The sequence below is a fragment of the Vombatus ursinus genome, unplaced genomic scaffold (genome assembly GCF_900497805.2).
Source record: "Vombatus ursinus unplaced genomic scaffold, bare-nosed wombat genome assembly UNPS02007838.1, whole genome shotgun sequence".
Taxonomy (NCBI): domain Eukaryota; kingdom Metazoa; phylum Chordata; class Mammalia; order Diprotodontia; family Vombatidae; genus Vombatus; species Vombatus ursinus.
The window spans coordinates 1-14,982 of NW_020947616.1; the positions used below are offsets into that span (position 1 = coordinate 1).

At 55.1% G+C, this 14,982-nt stretch overlaps 1 protein-coding gene across 1 annotated transcript; it reads right to left on the bottom strand.

Annotated features, from left to right (window-relative positions):
* Nucleotides 1-233: 233 nt before the first annotated feature.
* Nucleotides 234-13,509, bottom strand: LOC114034038 (transient receptor potential cation channel subfamily V member 3-like). Its single transcript, XM_027849661.1, has 4 exons — nt 13,221-13,509; nt 10,943-11,065; nt 8,610-8,709; nt 234-332 (listed from the first exon to the last, which is right to left on the bottom strand). Exons 2-4 carry the CDS (start codon nt 11,059-11,061, stop codon nt 315-317), a joined length of 237 nt encoding a protein of 78 aa, XP_027705462.1. The 5' UTR covers nt 11,062-11,065; nt 13,221-13,509; the 3' UTR covers nt 234-314.
* Nucleotides 13,510-14,982: the final 1,473 nt, after the last annotated feature.

Consider the following 14,982-nt stretch of genomic DNA (forward strand, 5'->3'; position numbering starts at 1 on the left):
GACCCCATGCACATGCACACACTCCTATGCACACCTGCACGTGCATGCGCACGTAACCCCACGCACATGCACACACTCATATACACAGACACATACATGTAACCCCATGCACGCACATGTATGACCCCATGCACATGCACACACTCCTATGCACACCTACACATGCATGCACACCTATAACCCCATGCACATGCACACATGCTACCACCTTCTACGGACTCACTTACCATTGGCGGATGTTGGAGTCCATGGGCTTGGGGAAGACAGGAGGAGAAGGTTTGTTGGTGGCCTGGTTGGGTTCGAAGCCTTCAATTTCAAGAAAGAAATAGGCACTGTTGGACACAAGAGAGAACAGACTCACTTGGTGCCCAGAACCAGCCGTCTACACTGGCTCCACCCGCCTGCCGTCCACTCACAGTCTGGGCTGAGGCACTGGTCAAGCCCTCTGGGTCAGCCAGAGAAGTGGACCCAGGCCTGGGGCCTCTCTGGGCTTCCTCACAGTCTAGCTGACAGGCTGGTTCTAGCAGTCCCAGCCCAGGCAGCATGGACCTTTCCCCAATCCAGAGGCACTGCCCAGAGTCTACTAGAACCACTGGCCTGTAGGGCAGAGCCCAAATGATGTTCAGGCAGGTCTGAGTTAATGCTGTTGTGTTGACACCATCTGCTGCCATCTCCTCTGCGGGTTTGCTGGGCGGCCCGCTGGGCTCTGCTCCCACAGTCTGACGGCTCCTTTGCAATAGCACAGGTCATGCATAGGTGGCCCCACAGGGCTCTGCCCTGAGCCCCCTCCTTTTCTCCCTCACTCAGGGATCTCACGGGCTCCCATGGATTTACTGAGCACCTCTATGCTGATGATTCTCCATCTCCCTCTCTGGCCCCCGATTCTGTCTCCCATCTGCACGCCTTTCAGATATCTCGAACCAGATGTCCAGCGGACAGCTGACACAACACTTGTTATCTGTCCCCCAAACCCTCCTCACCTCCTCCCTTCCTATCTCGGTAGAGGCCACCTCCATGCTCCCACCCTGAGGCTCCCCACCTAGGAGTCAGCCTGGACTCCTCACTACCCCTCGCCCCCCAGATCCAATATGGCTCCAAGGTCTGTCCAGGTCACCTTTGAAGTATCTCTCGAATATGCCCCCTTCTCTCCTCTGACGCTGCCCCCTCCTGGTGCAGGCCCTCATCCCCTAACATCTGGATTATTGTAGTGGCTGCCGGGTGGGGAGGGGTCTGCCACATCCAAGTATCTCCCCACCCAGTCCGTCCTCCATTCTTAATTTGTTTTTCAGTTGTTTCAGTCACGTCTGACTCTCTGTGACCCCATTTGGGGCTTCCTTGGCAGAGATACTGGAGATCATTTGACGGATGAGGAAACTGAGGCAGACAGGGTGAAGTGACTTGCCCAGCATCACACAGCTAGTAAGTGTCCGAGGCCAGACTGGAGCCCGGGTCTTCCCGACTCCAGGCCTGCAGCGCCCCCGGCTGCCCCAGGTCACCTCTCTGCTGGACAAACTATGGCTCCCTATCACTTGTGGGATCAGACACAATGCCCCCTCCATCTTCCTGCTCTCCTCACAGCCGACTCCCTGCTCACACACTCGAGGGTCCTGCCAGTTCCACCTGAGTATTGCTGGTCAAGGCCGCTCACCTCGGTGGGCCTCTGCAGAGGGGTTGGACTGAGCGAGCTCCCCTGGATCTGGGACCCTGGCAGGCACAACACTACATGCAGTTGCCACATAATGAAGGCTTATTGAGTGGCGTTGTTTCTGTCCTATCTGTGAACTTCCACCTGTCCCCAGTGAGGGATGACTTCACAAGGGCCCCCCACGCCGGCAGGAGGGGAGATTCTTAGCACAAAGCCTGGCATACAGCCGGTGCTTATTCCATGCTCATTCATTCATTTTCTCAGTGAGGCGGGATGTGGGGCGTGGGGGGGGGGGGGATGGGGCAGTGGTGTTAATCAGGAGGCGCCGGCCTTCCTGGCTGGGGGCATGGGGTGAGTAGGGGGCCTGGGCCCAAGGCAGGAATGAAGACAGAGAGCAGGCTGGCCAAGCACACCCTGGAGGCTGAGGCCCTCGTCGTGAAGATGAACCCAAAAAGACAAGGTGTCCCAGCTTTACTCATCACCGGGACACATCCCCACACAGCGAGTCCCCTGGCCTGCCAGTCCTGGCCCCCTCGGCCCTGGGGACTCCCTTTGTGGGGTGAGGAGCCCCACCCTGTCCCATCTCCCTTTAGGAAGGCCAGCCTGACTCAGCTCCTGCTCCTGGCGGTGGTGACAGAGCCTGGCATGCCGGGAAGGAAGCCCAGGAGGGAGCAGGGAGCCAGGAACCCTGCCTGTGCTTCCTGGCATCCTGGCATCCTGCCACCCCCTTCCAGGAACCTGCCTGCCTCACCCACAGCACAGTGTACACACACACACACACACACACAAACACACACATGTGAGCAGATGCACACACACATGTGTGCACATGCAGCAGAATGGCTCTTGGTCCCACCGCCCGCTCTCCCCCACCCCACCCCCAGCTCCATCCTCTCTGGGGACCCTAAAGGGGGCCCAGTTCCAGAGGCAGGCCAGGCGGGGGCAGCAGCACAGCTCTCCTTCAGTCTGGTCCTCATGGCTCATGGGCTGGAGGCAGGAAGGGACCTTCCTGGGACCTTCCTGGGTCCCAGGGACCCCTGGGCTTGGGGAGCGGAGCAGGGACAAGCAAGGTCCCCAAAGCCAGAGGCAGGGCCCCCAGGGGCTCCGTTCCCATTTCTCTGGGAGTCTGAGAGGTGATGAAGAGGCAGGTGGGGGAGGGGGCTTTATCCCCACAAGAAGTGAGGAACCCGCCACAGTCGTATCACCTGGAATGTCAGAAGGAACCGGCCTTGATGCCAGGGGACCTGGGTCCAAATCCTGAGTCTGACACCACCCCTGGACCCAAAGCAGTCGACTCGCATGCCCAAGCTCATGGAGGCAATCACTAGCAGAGTCAGGATTGGAACCCAGGGCCTCCTTCTTCAAAGCCGGTGATTTTGCACTCCGTAGGCAATCATAATTCAGAGAGCTGCATGACAGTCTTGACCATCTTTTGAATTCAGCCGAATGCTTCCAGAGATGAAGGGAAGGCTGGCCATGAGGCCCTGAAGGCCAGCTGAAGCCAGATGTCCGGAGGTGGTGGTGGGCCCCTGCCCCCTGCTTTGGGGGCTTGCTCCAGAAACACAGATTGACTTAAGAAATAGGAAAGGCAGGTGGCGGGGGCGGCTGAGGCAGGTGTGAGCAGAGGACTGGCTGATGTGGGGACAAGCGATTCAAGAGGACAGAGCTGGAGACTGGTGTGCATGTGTGTGCGTGTGTGTGTGCATGGTGTGTGAGTGTGCGTGTGTGTGCATGTAGGTGTGCGAGTGCATGTGCGTGCACATGTGCGTGTGTGCAGGTGTGCGCGTGCACGTGCGCAGGTGTGTATGTGTGTGCATTGCGTATGTGTGTGCATGTGCGTGCACATGGTTGCAGGTATGTGCGAGTGCACAGGTGTGTGAGTGCGTGTGCGTGTGTGCAGGTGTATGTGTGTGCGTGTGAGTGTGCATGTGAGTGTGCAGGCGTGCAGGTGTGCGTGTGTGTATGTGCATGTTTGCAGGTGTATGTGTGTGTGCGTGTGCGCGTGTGCATGTTTGCAGGTGTGTGCGTGTGCGCAGGTGTGTGAGTGCGTGTGCGTGTGTGCAGGTGTGTGTGTGTGCGTGTGGGTGTGCAGGTGTGTGCGTGTGCGCAGGTATGTGAGTGCATGTGCGTGCGTGTGTGCGCGTGTGCGTGTGCGCACGGGCACACAGAGGGCAGATGGCAATAGGCTGAGAACGCCGAGCAGCGGAAGGCGAAGAGCGGGGCCGGCGAAGGGGAGGGAGGAGGAGGCGGAGTAGGAGGATGGCGCCGCGCTCAGAGCAGATCCGAGCATGCGCACCCATCGGTGGCTCAGGGAGCAGCGTGGAGACAAAGGTAACGGGAGTCGAAGGACTGAGGGAACTGGGAAGGGTTGCGCTAGTGGTCTACCGAGCTGCTGGCCTGTCCAGGAAAGCAATGCATCTCCTTCCTCAGTCAAGGTATGTCATATCCCAGTCGGTGGAACTGTCCAAACCTAAGACCTCACTGGGGTGAATGAATGAATGAACAAATGAAAATGCATTTATTAAGTGCCTGCTGTGCGCCAGCTAACTGGCTAGGGGCTAACTGCTAGGGGCACAAATACCCAAATCAAGGAGCTGCCTGCCCCCCAGCAGCTTCCGTGTTAATAGGGAAAGCGGTCCATGTAGGGGTGTAGATGTAAGCTAAAGGTGGAGGGGAGGAGGAAGGAGGCTTGGCAGGAAGACTCACCTTCTGCCTTCACTCTTCCCCTCTGCCCCTTGTGGCCTCCTCCCCTCCCTCTCTCCCCAGTCTTCCATAACCTTCAAGCTCACTGCCTCCGGGTTCTCTGTCCTTGGATGAACTCTGTTGTTTGTGCCTTTCCTTGAATGGAATCCAGAGGGAACTAACTGGGTTTTGTAAGCACAGGTGAGCAGATAGACAACTCATGAGCAGACTGCAGGGAAGCTCTAGCCCCTGGGCACCTGGGGCTGCTCTGGGGCATCTGGCGCATTCCGTGACACTTCTTGGGCTTTTCACATGACAAGAAACAGGAAGGAGTATGGTCTCCCCCTTTGGAATGGAAGCTCCTTGGGGTCCATTTTTTGTATCTCCAACATCACAGAGACTCCCAAACTTATTTAGCCTGCTACCCCCTTTTCAAAAAAAATTATTCAGTGACCCCCTAAAAATCTTCTTTCTTTAATCCTGTAATGATTTTTTGAAATTTGTGTCATTTCAAAAAAATATAAAATATATTTTTTTAAAATGATGCATCTTAAATTTAATAATTTATTGTTAATTTGTGGGGTTTTTTCCTACCTTGAAATTATGATGACACAATATTACATCATGTAACTATATAGCATCATATTGTAAACAAGTCATGAAACACACGTATTCCTGTTAATACATGCTGGACTTCTCAACAATGGGCAACATGCTCACCTGCCAACACTTGCTTCTTAAGACCTGTTGGCAGACTTAACCATTCATTGGTTATAACTTGAATTTTATGTGTTTATTTGAAAAATAATGTTTAAAAACAACAACAACAACAACAACAACAAAAGAAAAATAATGTAATCTGGGACAGCTAGGTGGTGCAGTGGATAGAGCACTGGCCCTGGAGTCAGGAGGACCTAAGTTCAAATCCAACCTCAGACACATAACACTTACTAGCTGTGTGACTCTGGGCAGGTCACTTAACCCCAATTGCCCTCACCAAAAAAAAAAAAAAAGAAAAGAAAGCAATTACTATGACTTTAACTCTGTTACACAATGGATGAAACATGTAGGAATGGTTTTTAAATTTTTTCTTCTCTTCTCTTCTTTCCTTATGCTTCCACTGCCCCCTTATTTTTATTCAACATCCCTCAATTGCACCTAAGGCTAGTACCACCCCACCCTGGATCATTCCAGCACCCCCAGGGAATGGTATTGCCCACTTTGGGAACCTATGGTTCTAGCACAGAGTAGGTGCTTAATAAATGCCTACTAGCCATCAAATGATTGATTCTCAAGGCTGGCTGCTCAGGCAAGGACTGCTGTCATTGATGTGGTCAGCCCTAGAGAATGAAGGGGGTAGAGAGGAGTGGGATCATTCTGGCAAGGTCAGCCTAAACCATGGGAGGCCACCTCCATGTGCTGCAAGGACAGACCTCTGCATTATTAGGAGTCTTCATCATCTCCCACAGAACTGAAATTTTGCCACCATCCGGGAGGCATTCCTTTGCCTAACAAATTGACCTATCAGGAATAGAACTTGCGGTCTCAAACTGTCCTATGAAGCAGAGTCATGCTCAAAAGTATCAGGACACTCTCTGGTATTAGGAGAATCAGGCAGAGCAAGAAGCTATTAAACTCAGTGGATCAGTGTTTGGTAAACTCAGGAACATCAGTTACATGGGAAAGAGCTGCCTGTTTGGTAAGAGCTGCTGGGAAAGCTGGAAAGAAGAAGTTAGGCGTAGACCAACATCTTCCGCCAAGTTGTTCAAAAGTAAGCTGACAATCACTGTGTGACCTGAATGTAAATGGTCACGCCATAAAGAGGTCAGAAGGGAATGAGCCCAGGCACATTTCGTGGCTACAGCTGAGTAGAAATCTTCACCAAACATGGGACGAGTCAAGCCGACAAGCATTTATGAAATACCTGCTGTGTGCTTGGCACTGTGCTATGCACTGAGGATACAAAGAAAGGCAAGAGACAGTCCCCCTCATCAAGGGACCCCCATCTAACGGGGAAGATAATGCACAAAGAATTACGTACAAACAAGGTATAGACAGAATAAATCGGGAGTAACCTCAGAGGGGACACACTAGCATTAAGGGGGAGTGGGGAAAAGGCTTCCTGTGGAAGGTGAGATTTTAGCTAAAATTGAAGGAAGCCAGGAGGCAGAGATGAGGAGAGTATTCCAGGCATGGGAGATAGCCTGAGGCAACGCCTGGAGTCTGGAGATGGAGGAACAGCCTGGAGGCTGGAGTCCCTGGATTAAAGAGTCCTACTGGGGAGGAAAGTGTAAGAAGGCTGGAAAGGGAGGAGGGGAGGAAAGGCCTTTGGCGACATGAAATGGAAAAGCTTTTGTACAAATAAAGTCAATGCAACTCGGCTAAGAAGGGAAAATAGCAACTGGGAAAATATCTCTAATAAAGGTCTGATATACAAGACTTACAGGAGCATTAGCACAAACCCAAATGAGCAAATGCCCTTCTCTAATAGATAAGCAACAACAAACTCAAAAGGTAGATATTGAACAAACAGTTCTCGGGAGAAGAATTCCAAATGAGTAACCACCCCTGGAAAGGCTGCTCCAAGCCACTAGTTAATAAGATAAACGCAAATCCTAACAAACGCGTTGTCGCCTCACACAGCCACTTGGCAAACAGGATGAAAGGTGGAAATAGGAAATGCTGGGGGAACTAGAGAAAGACAGACACATGAATAAACTGTTGTTGGAGCTGTGAGGTGGTCCAGGTATTCAGGAAAGCCACTGGAATTGTGCTTTAAAAAGGTGACTCGTGTCCCCGCTCTTGGGTTCAGAGAGCTCATCACTAGGTGTGGGCCCCAAACAATTCAAAGGCAGGAAGAAGGACCATATGTACAACCAACTATTCGTAGCGCACTTTCTGTGGTACAAAGAACCGGGGACAAAGCAGATACCCAGCAGTCAGGTGATCTTCACACAAACTGTGGCAAGTGAATATAAAGGCATGTTACTTATCTGCTAAAGGAAACAACATGCAGGAGGGATACAGAAAAACGAAGGAAGACTTCTCCAAACCGAGGAGTGAAGAAAAGTGTAATCAGTGCACAGTGACCACAGTGACAAAGGGAAAGAACCCCAAACCCAAACTAGACACCAAGTCACTAGAACTGCTGAGCCTGGCCTCGGGAAACAAGGGGGGAAATGTCCCTCCCTTCTTCGACCAGACCAGGTGTGGCTGGTTGGTTTTTCTGGGCTACATTTTTTCTGTCTTTTCTAATCTGTGTTTCAAGGGACAGCTCCCCAGGAAGGGGAGCCGGGAGGGGCGTAGTCAGACAAGAAGGTGACGTAAGAACTAAAGTTATTAATAAAAGAGTAAGGTAAGGCTCCCTTCTGTCCCTCACACTCTGGCTGTGCCCCTCAGTAACAGACACAGAGAGAGCACAACAAACAGAGAATAGGAGGATTTCTGTAACAAATTATCTTCTGTCCAGGGAAGCGGAGCCCTCACAGTTAGTCTCTAATGTCACATCCTCATGAGATGGTACCACATGCGGGAAGTCAAAATGACCCTGAGGAAAACAGAGACAGGCAAAGCGCATGGACCAGACCACAGGTGACCTCCATCTATACTAGAGGGGACGCAGTTCTGAGAACCCTGGGGACTGAGTCACAAGACATCTGGAGGAAGAGATGATGCCAAAGGCTTGGAGTAAATTCCAGACCTTGTTGTTACCCCCAAAAGCATGACAGAGAAGACCAGTGACGTTCATCCCCTTTCCCTACTTTCCCATTGCCGCCAAATGTTTGAGACGCCTCTTGGAACATCTTCCAGAGACACGCATGGCTCAACCCCGAAGGGCTTGGTGCTCTGGGATGAAACATCAAATTCGGGGGGGGGCCCTGGGGTTCCTCTTTCTGCCCGTGACAGCTTAGGGGGAAGAATGTATCAGAGCCACGTCAGAGAGTGTTGGCCTCTGAAGCAGAAAGAGCTGCCGGGTCAGATGCCAAGAGGATTGGCTCCAGCCTCTGGTCCTTCCTCACTTTCTCTGGGGCATGGGTGGCATGGAGCTCCCTCTCCACTGACTGCCCGCACACAGGCTGGCCTGGGGGACCCCAAGACCTGATCTCAAAGCCAGCCTGGCTGCCTCTTCTGCTCTGTGTCTCTTTCCTGAGCAGAGGTGACTGAATAGCTATCCTGAGTCAGGCATTTCCAGCCTTGGAGACAACTTTGTGAGCTCAATGGTCGGGAGTTCCTGGGACCCTCAGCAGGTGCTGGCCCCACTATGGGAGGTGCCCGGACATACCTGGAGGAGCAGGCTGGGTGCAGAGTCAAGACGAAGGTAAGATGCCCACTCAGCGGCCCAGCAAGACGTTTTGTGCTTTGGTGCTGAAAGCTGCAACCTTCTGGACAAGCATAACAGTAGTCACCCATTGCTGCTGCTTGGCTAAGTCCCTTGGCCAATGAATGCCTGGTAGTATCTTGTGGCCCATGCCCAATTTTGGACAGTGAGGTGGTACAGCAGGTAGAGTGCTGGGTCTGGAGTCAGGGAGACCTGAAGTCTCCAGAGTCCAAATCCAGCCTCAGACACCTCCTAGCTGTGTCATCCTTGGCAAGCCCCTCAACTCTGTTTGCCTCAGTTTCCTTATCTGTCAAATGAGCTGGAGAAGGAAATGGCAAACCCCTCCAGTGTCTCTACCGAGAAAACCCCAGTGGGGTCACGGAGAGTCAGACACGACCGAATGACAATACAAAAAGGTACCGTTCATGGGTCTATTTCTACTCCCTGCTTTGGGGAAGATCCCAGGCACAAGCCAAGTCGAACATCAAATGATTCTCCCTGGGACCGTGGGGGGAGGAGGAAAAAGAGCCTGGCCTCTCCTGAGGCCGGACTCCGCCAGGACGGAATCGAGTGCTCAGGCACCTGGGTCCAGAGCTGAAGGTGTCTCTGTGGGAGAGGACAAGCAGTCGCCGAGCCTGGGGGCATGACGTCAGAGCCGCGGAGGACGAGGCAAGGAGGGGACTCCTGTGCCTGGAATACTCTCCTCATCTCTGCCTCCTGGCTTCCTTCAATTTTAGCTAAAATCTCACCTTGCACAGGAAGCCTTTTCCCCACTCCCCCTTAATGCTAGCGTGTCCCATCTGAGGTTACTCCCGATTTATTCTGTCTATACCTCGTTTGTACGTAATTCTTTGTGCATTATCTTCCCCGTTAGATGGGGGTCCCTTGATGAGGGGGACTGTCTCTTGCCTTTCTTTGTATCCTCAGTGCATAGCACAGTGCCAAGCACACAGTAGGTATTTCATAAATGCTTGTCGGCTTGACTCGTCCCATGTTTGGTGAAGATTTCTACTCAGCTGTAGCCACGAAATGTGCCTGAGCTCATTCCCTTCTGACCTCTTTATGGCGGGACCATTTACATTCAGGTCACACAGTGATTGTCAGCTTGCTTTTGAACAACTTGGCAGAAGATGTTGGTCTAAGCCTAACTTCTTCTTTCCAGCTTTCCCGGCAGCTCTTACCAAACAGGCAGCTCTTTCCCATGTAACTGATGTTCCTGAGTTTACCAAACACTGATCCACTGAGTTTAATAGCTTCTTGCTCTGCCTGATTCTCCTAATACCAGAGAGTGTCCTGATACTTTTGAGCATGACTCTGCTTCATAGGACAGTTTGAGACCGCAAGTTCTATTCCTGATAGGTCAATTTGTTAGTCTGTGGTCAGCGCAGCCTTCCTGTCTGTTGCCTTCAGGATGGCTGGACGAACACTTGTGGACAGAGGGTAGGCAGGATGCCTGTGGGTGGGCTGAGCTGGGGAATTCCAAAGGCCCCTTTCAACTCCAAGACCTTTGGGGAAGAATCGGGGCCAGGACAGACAACTCTGTCTCCTTCAGGGATGTCGAGGTGACCCTTGGGTGGTCCAGATTTCACCCCCACTTCCCCTGGGGTCTGTGACCAGAGTGAATTAGCCATGAGAAATCAAGTTATGATTGATGGTCAAACCTGGGCCTGAGCTTGGCAAGGTCAGCAGGCACCAGGAGAAACAACCAGCCCACAGGAGGAACCCAGAGATTTCTGAGGCAGCAGGGAGTTACAGGGGGATACATCGTCACACACATGTCCCCCGAGAGCTCCAGGACCCTGGGAGACAAGATTGCGGCCCTTACCCAGAGTGCCCAGGCCCTCCTGCCAGCCCACGTGCTCCTTGGGGGCAGTTCTGAGAGCTAGGAAGTCTCTCTGTCCTCATTTTACAGAAAAGGAAACTGAGGCCCTGAGGGATAGACTCGCCTGCCTCAAGTTTTAGGTAGGAGGCAGCAGGCTTTTGACTCCACGGTCGGCCTCTCCTGCCCCCGACCTTCCTGGCCCCACTTTCCTGCTACGTCCACATGATGGTCAGTTGTCAAAGGTCCATCTGAAGTCCAGTACACTCTGGACGGCGCACCCCCCCCAGGAATATTCCACTTGGCGCTCCATCAAAGCCTGGGCTTTGGCCTATCTGCCCGTCATCATCTCCTGGGTGGGGGTCTTAGCCCAGCAAGAGACAGGGAGCTGCCTGAGGGTAAGAACCCACCCTTCCCCCTCAGCCTCGCCTGGGGCTGGGCCCTTAGGCCCTACAGGGAGCCAAGAGGAAAGTCCTACCTCTTCTTGGTGGGCGTGACCTCAGCAGGCCTCCTCTCCAGCGGGCACACAGGGGCTGCGCCAGGGGCGCTGGTTTTCTTGCCCATCAGTGGGATCATTTCCTTGGGATTCTTGCTCATGTTTCTGTAAGACCAACACATGCCCTGTTAGCAATGTGCTTTTGGAATGCTTCTGCTTTCTCTCCCATAGCAACGATGCCACAGACACGGGTGACTCCTCCAGCCTTGCCCTGGCACAGGCATGTGGCAGGAAGGAAGCCCACCCGAGGGGCTCTGGAGCTCCCCACCTTAATGGCAGCTAATGCTGAGCCCTGAGCCAGCCTCCCCTGAGAAGCGGCCACCAGCGGCCTTGGGGATCTGTCCATTTAAGAGATCACCCCAAGGACCCTGGAGGGTGAGGTAGACAGGGCTCTCCCTGGGGCAGCAGCATGGGGAAGGGTCCCCTGAGCCATTGAGCCTGAGGCTGGGCCAGGTGGGCCTTGGGATTGACCCCCACCCCACCCTGGGAAGCTGCCGTGGGGCTTGGGGGAGCAGGAGGAGGGGTGGAGGTCAGCAAAAGGCTCCTTTCCTCCTAAGGGGGCACAGGGATGGTGAGGGAAGGGGTGATTTCCTCGAACTCAGTAAGAAACAAGGGAGGCCCTTGCTGTAGAAGGGTAGATCTGGGGCAGAAAGATGGGGGAGTGACCAGATCCTGGACCCCTCCTTGGTGTGCCGGCCCGAGGTGCCTGGGACGCATGGCCCTGCCATGTGCTGCCTGAGCATCACGTGCCTGGGCTGGAGCCCACAAGAGGCCAGAGGGTGCGTGCTGGACGGGGAGGTGGGGGATGGGCTGGGAAGGTGGCCAAGACCGCCTTCAGGGAACTGAGGGTGAAGGGACAGGACAGAAGTCACGGCCTCCAGCTTGCCAAGAGTCTCAGAGGGAGTTGCCCCAGGCCAGGACAAGATCCAGCCGTGGTCGGGGCCCATGGAGGGCAGAACTTGCCAGGCAGGACCATGGGTACATATGCCCACCTCAATGCCCGCATCTCCCCGGGGAGACTCTGGGCAGCCTCCTCTCAGCAAAATAATCATGCAATCAGAGATCTCGGGAATGTCAGAGCTGGAAGGGAGGAGTCAGAGTAGGAGATAGGCCTGGAGTGGGGCAGGAGGTCCCCCAGGGCCTCCTCCAGACGGTGGGTGGCAGAGACCACCTGATTCCAGCCTGGGAGGAAGTTTTCAGTCTGGGCATGGGCTCCAGACAGAGCTGTGCTGAGCGACCCCTCCCCACTCCTGCAAGCCTTCCTTCCACATCCCCCACTGCTGGAAGGCACCCGAGGCATAAACGGATCCCAAATCCTCTCTCAGAGGGAGCTGCACAGCACAGGACCCCTCTGGACAACCCTGGGCTCCCCTGAACGTCCTTGGGAACTTTGTGCTCCATTTCTCAGGCTGACAAACAGAGGCTCCCCAGTGATGGAGCATTCCTCCCAAGGCTGCCAAGGCAGCTCTCGGGTCTGAATCCCTGGGTCCTCCCCAGCCGCTCCTGGGAGAGCAGAAGGGGCCAAAGGCTCGGTCTGGGTGACCTTGTAGGCCCATCCCAGGCAGCTATGCATGGATCTACGAGCCTCCGTCCCCCTTCCCCACAGAAGGCAGGTTCTCCAAGGTCCCTTGAGGCTAACAGGTATTCTGAGGAGGCGGCTGGGCCTGGGTGGAAGCCACAGCGCATTAGCTGCTGAGTCACCCCGACCCAATTCGGAGCTCTGACCTAATTGGCTCGGCCTGAGTCAGTGCCCAGGAAGCACCAGGTGCTAGGGAATCCTGGAAGTCATCCCGGGAAAGGCCCCTGTTTTTTCTGCTTCCTTCCCTGCCCCTGTCAGGTCCCTGGGCTATCTGGGGCTCCCCAAGCCGAGGCGGAGAGCTCAGCTCCCCATCTCTGAGACCCTGGCTGCCCAACAGCCGGGTCAGTCCCTCCCCAGGCCCTCCGAGCCTGGCCTGGCTAGCAAGCCATCAGGCATTTGACCTGAGGCAGGAATCCCCCCACCCCCAAAATGAAGCTTGGAGTCAGATTTCAACCAGGCCTTCTGCGATCTGCCCCCCTCACTCCCCTCCCAGGAGGTACATCGAGCCAAGCAAGAAGACCTCTCCTTTCCTTGGCCCCACGGACCCAACTAACCTGTTCATCTCTCCAGCTCCCTCTGGGGAGAATGCCCAGCCTTAGCAAGTGGGTACTGGAACCAGAGGGCTAGCCCAGGGCTCCCCCAAGCCCACCGAACCACTCCCGGGGCTCAGCTGGCCCTTACCGTCTGCCTGAGATGGGTGCCTGGCAGCTGGGTGGGCTGAGATGGCCCTCCTCCCTGAAGGCAGCGGCAATGGCGAGGCCTGGGCTCCTGGGGCTGGCCCACCTGGCTGGAGCTGTGTGGAAGGAGCCAGAGGTCGGGAGGCCCACATCCCGCCTGGGCCCTGGCCTCCGAGAGGCAGGTTAGGGATAAGTACGGTCCCCAGGTGCAGGGTCACGCCTCGAATGAGGCAGCAGATGGAAAAACTGGCTGGGCCACAAGAGGCTGGCAGGGGTGACGATCCCATGGCTGTGGGCCCCACCACTTCAGAGACAGGTCTGGCGTGAGGCTCTGAGTCACAGGGTGATCTTCAGCTGAAGCATCAGCACCCCGCCACCCACACAGGCAGGCGCACTCACCTGGCCCCCCAGCCACCTCGCCCACCGCCAGTGTTGGTACCTCCACGCCCACACCTGTCCCCAGGGCCACCTCCCCTGCTCCCGGGGCCAGGCTTGGGGCTCCCCGAGAGCCGAGCTGGACAGCAGCAGGGCACTCAGTGCACCCCAAGTCAGCAGCCAGTCTGCACAGGACCCAGCCTCTGGCAGAGATGCCAGTGGGATCCCTTTACAGGGCTGTTCAGGTAATCATTATGGTCAAAGAGATCTGGCTTATTGGTGGTGGCTTCCAGTCCCTCCAAGGGTCTGCCATTTTGTGTATCTGCTTTCCCAATCCCTGGAGGGCCGGCGGGCCATAGGGCCTGTGGGGGGCCTGCCTGCCTCCAGTCTATGTCCCATTCAGGCTCCACAGTGATCCTTCTGTAACCCTGTCACCCCCCACTCAACAGCCACACTGGCTCCCTGTGGCCCCCAGGAGAAAATACAAAACCCTCTGCCTGGCAACAGAGCCCTCGCCACCTGCCCCCTCCTCGCGGCCCAGGCTTGGTTCTCTGTGACCCAGTGCCCATGGTCCTGGCCTTCTGGCTCTGCCTCTAGTCTTTGTGTCTGGCCGCCTGCCCTCCCTTCTCCTCTTCCCCAGGAAGCTTTGCCCGTCCCCCCTCGTTCCAGGCTTCCCCTCCACGAACACTCCCCAATTTATTCTGTCTAGCTTCTGGAGCTATTGGGAGACCCCAAGGAGTTCATGAAAGGCAAAGCCTGGAGTTAGGGATGTCTAGTGAGGCCCTGGGGAAGTCCCCTTGCCGACGGGACATGGGATCAATCCTGATCCATTTTACAGATGAGGGTAGCTGAGGCTCAGGGAAGGAAAGTCTGAGACCTAGCTGGGTAAAACAATTTGTGAGTTCAAATGTCAGAACTCGAACCCAGGTCTTTGGACTCGGCTCATGATTGTGCCCTGCATCCCCCTCCCCAACCCTGCCACACGAGGCCCTCTGTGTAGAAAGGACCCTCCCGCCTCCAGCAGCGGCCCTCACCACAGGGGGTTTCTCCAGTCTGCTCATAATGGGCTCAGGAGCCTGCGGGCTCTCTGTCCCTGAGGCGCTGACCAGATGCCCGGTCCCCTCTGCTGACCGGGGCCTGAGCCCTTGATTCGAGGAATGGGGCTGCTCTCACCCCATTTTCAAGGCAAGCAAACTGAGCTCCCAGCACTTCCTTTGGGGGGCCTGCGATGGTGTGGCAGAGATGAGAAGCACACTCAGAAAATGCCTGGAAACAATCCCAAGGAGACTGACTGAGTGGGTCCTTCAAAGCCTCGGATGTGGGCCTCCACACTCAAGCCTCAGTTTCCTTCCCTGTGATCTTCAGAGTGGACGTCTGCTGTCTGTGCTCTC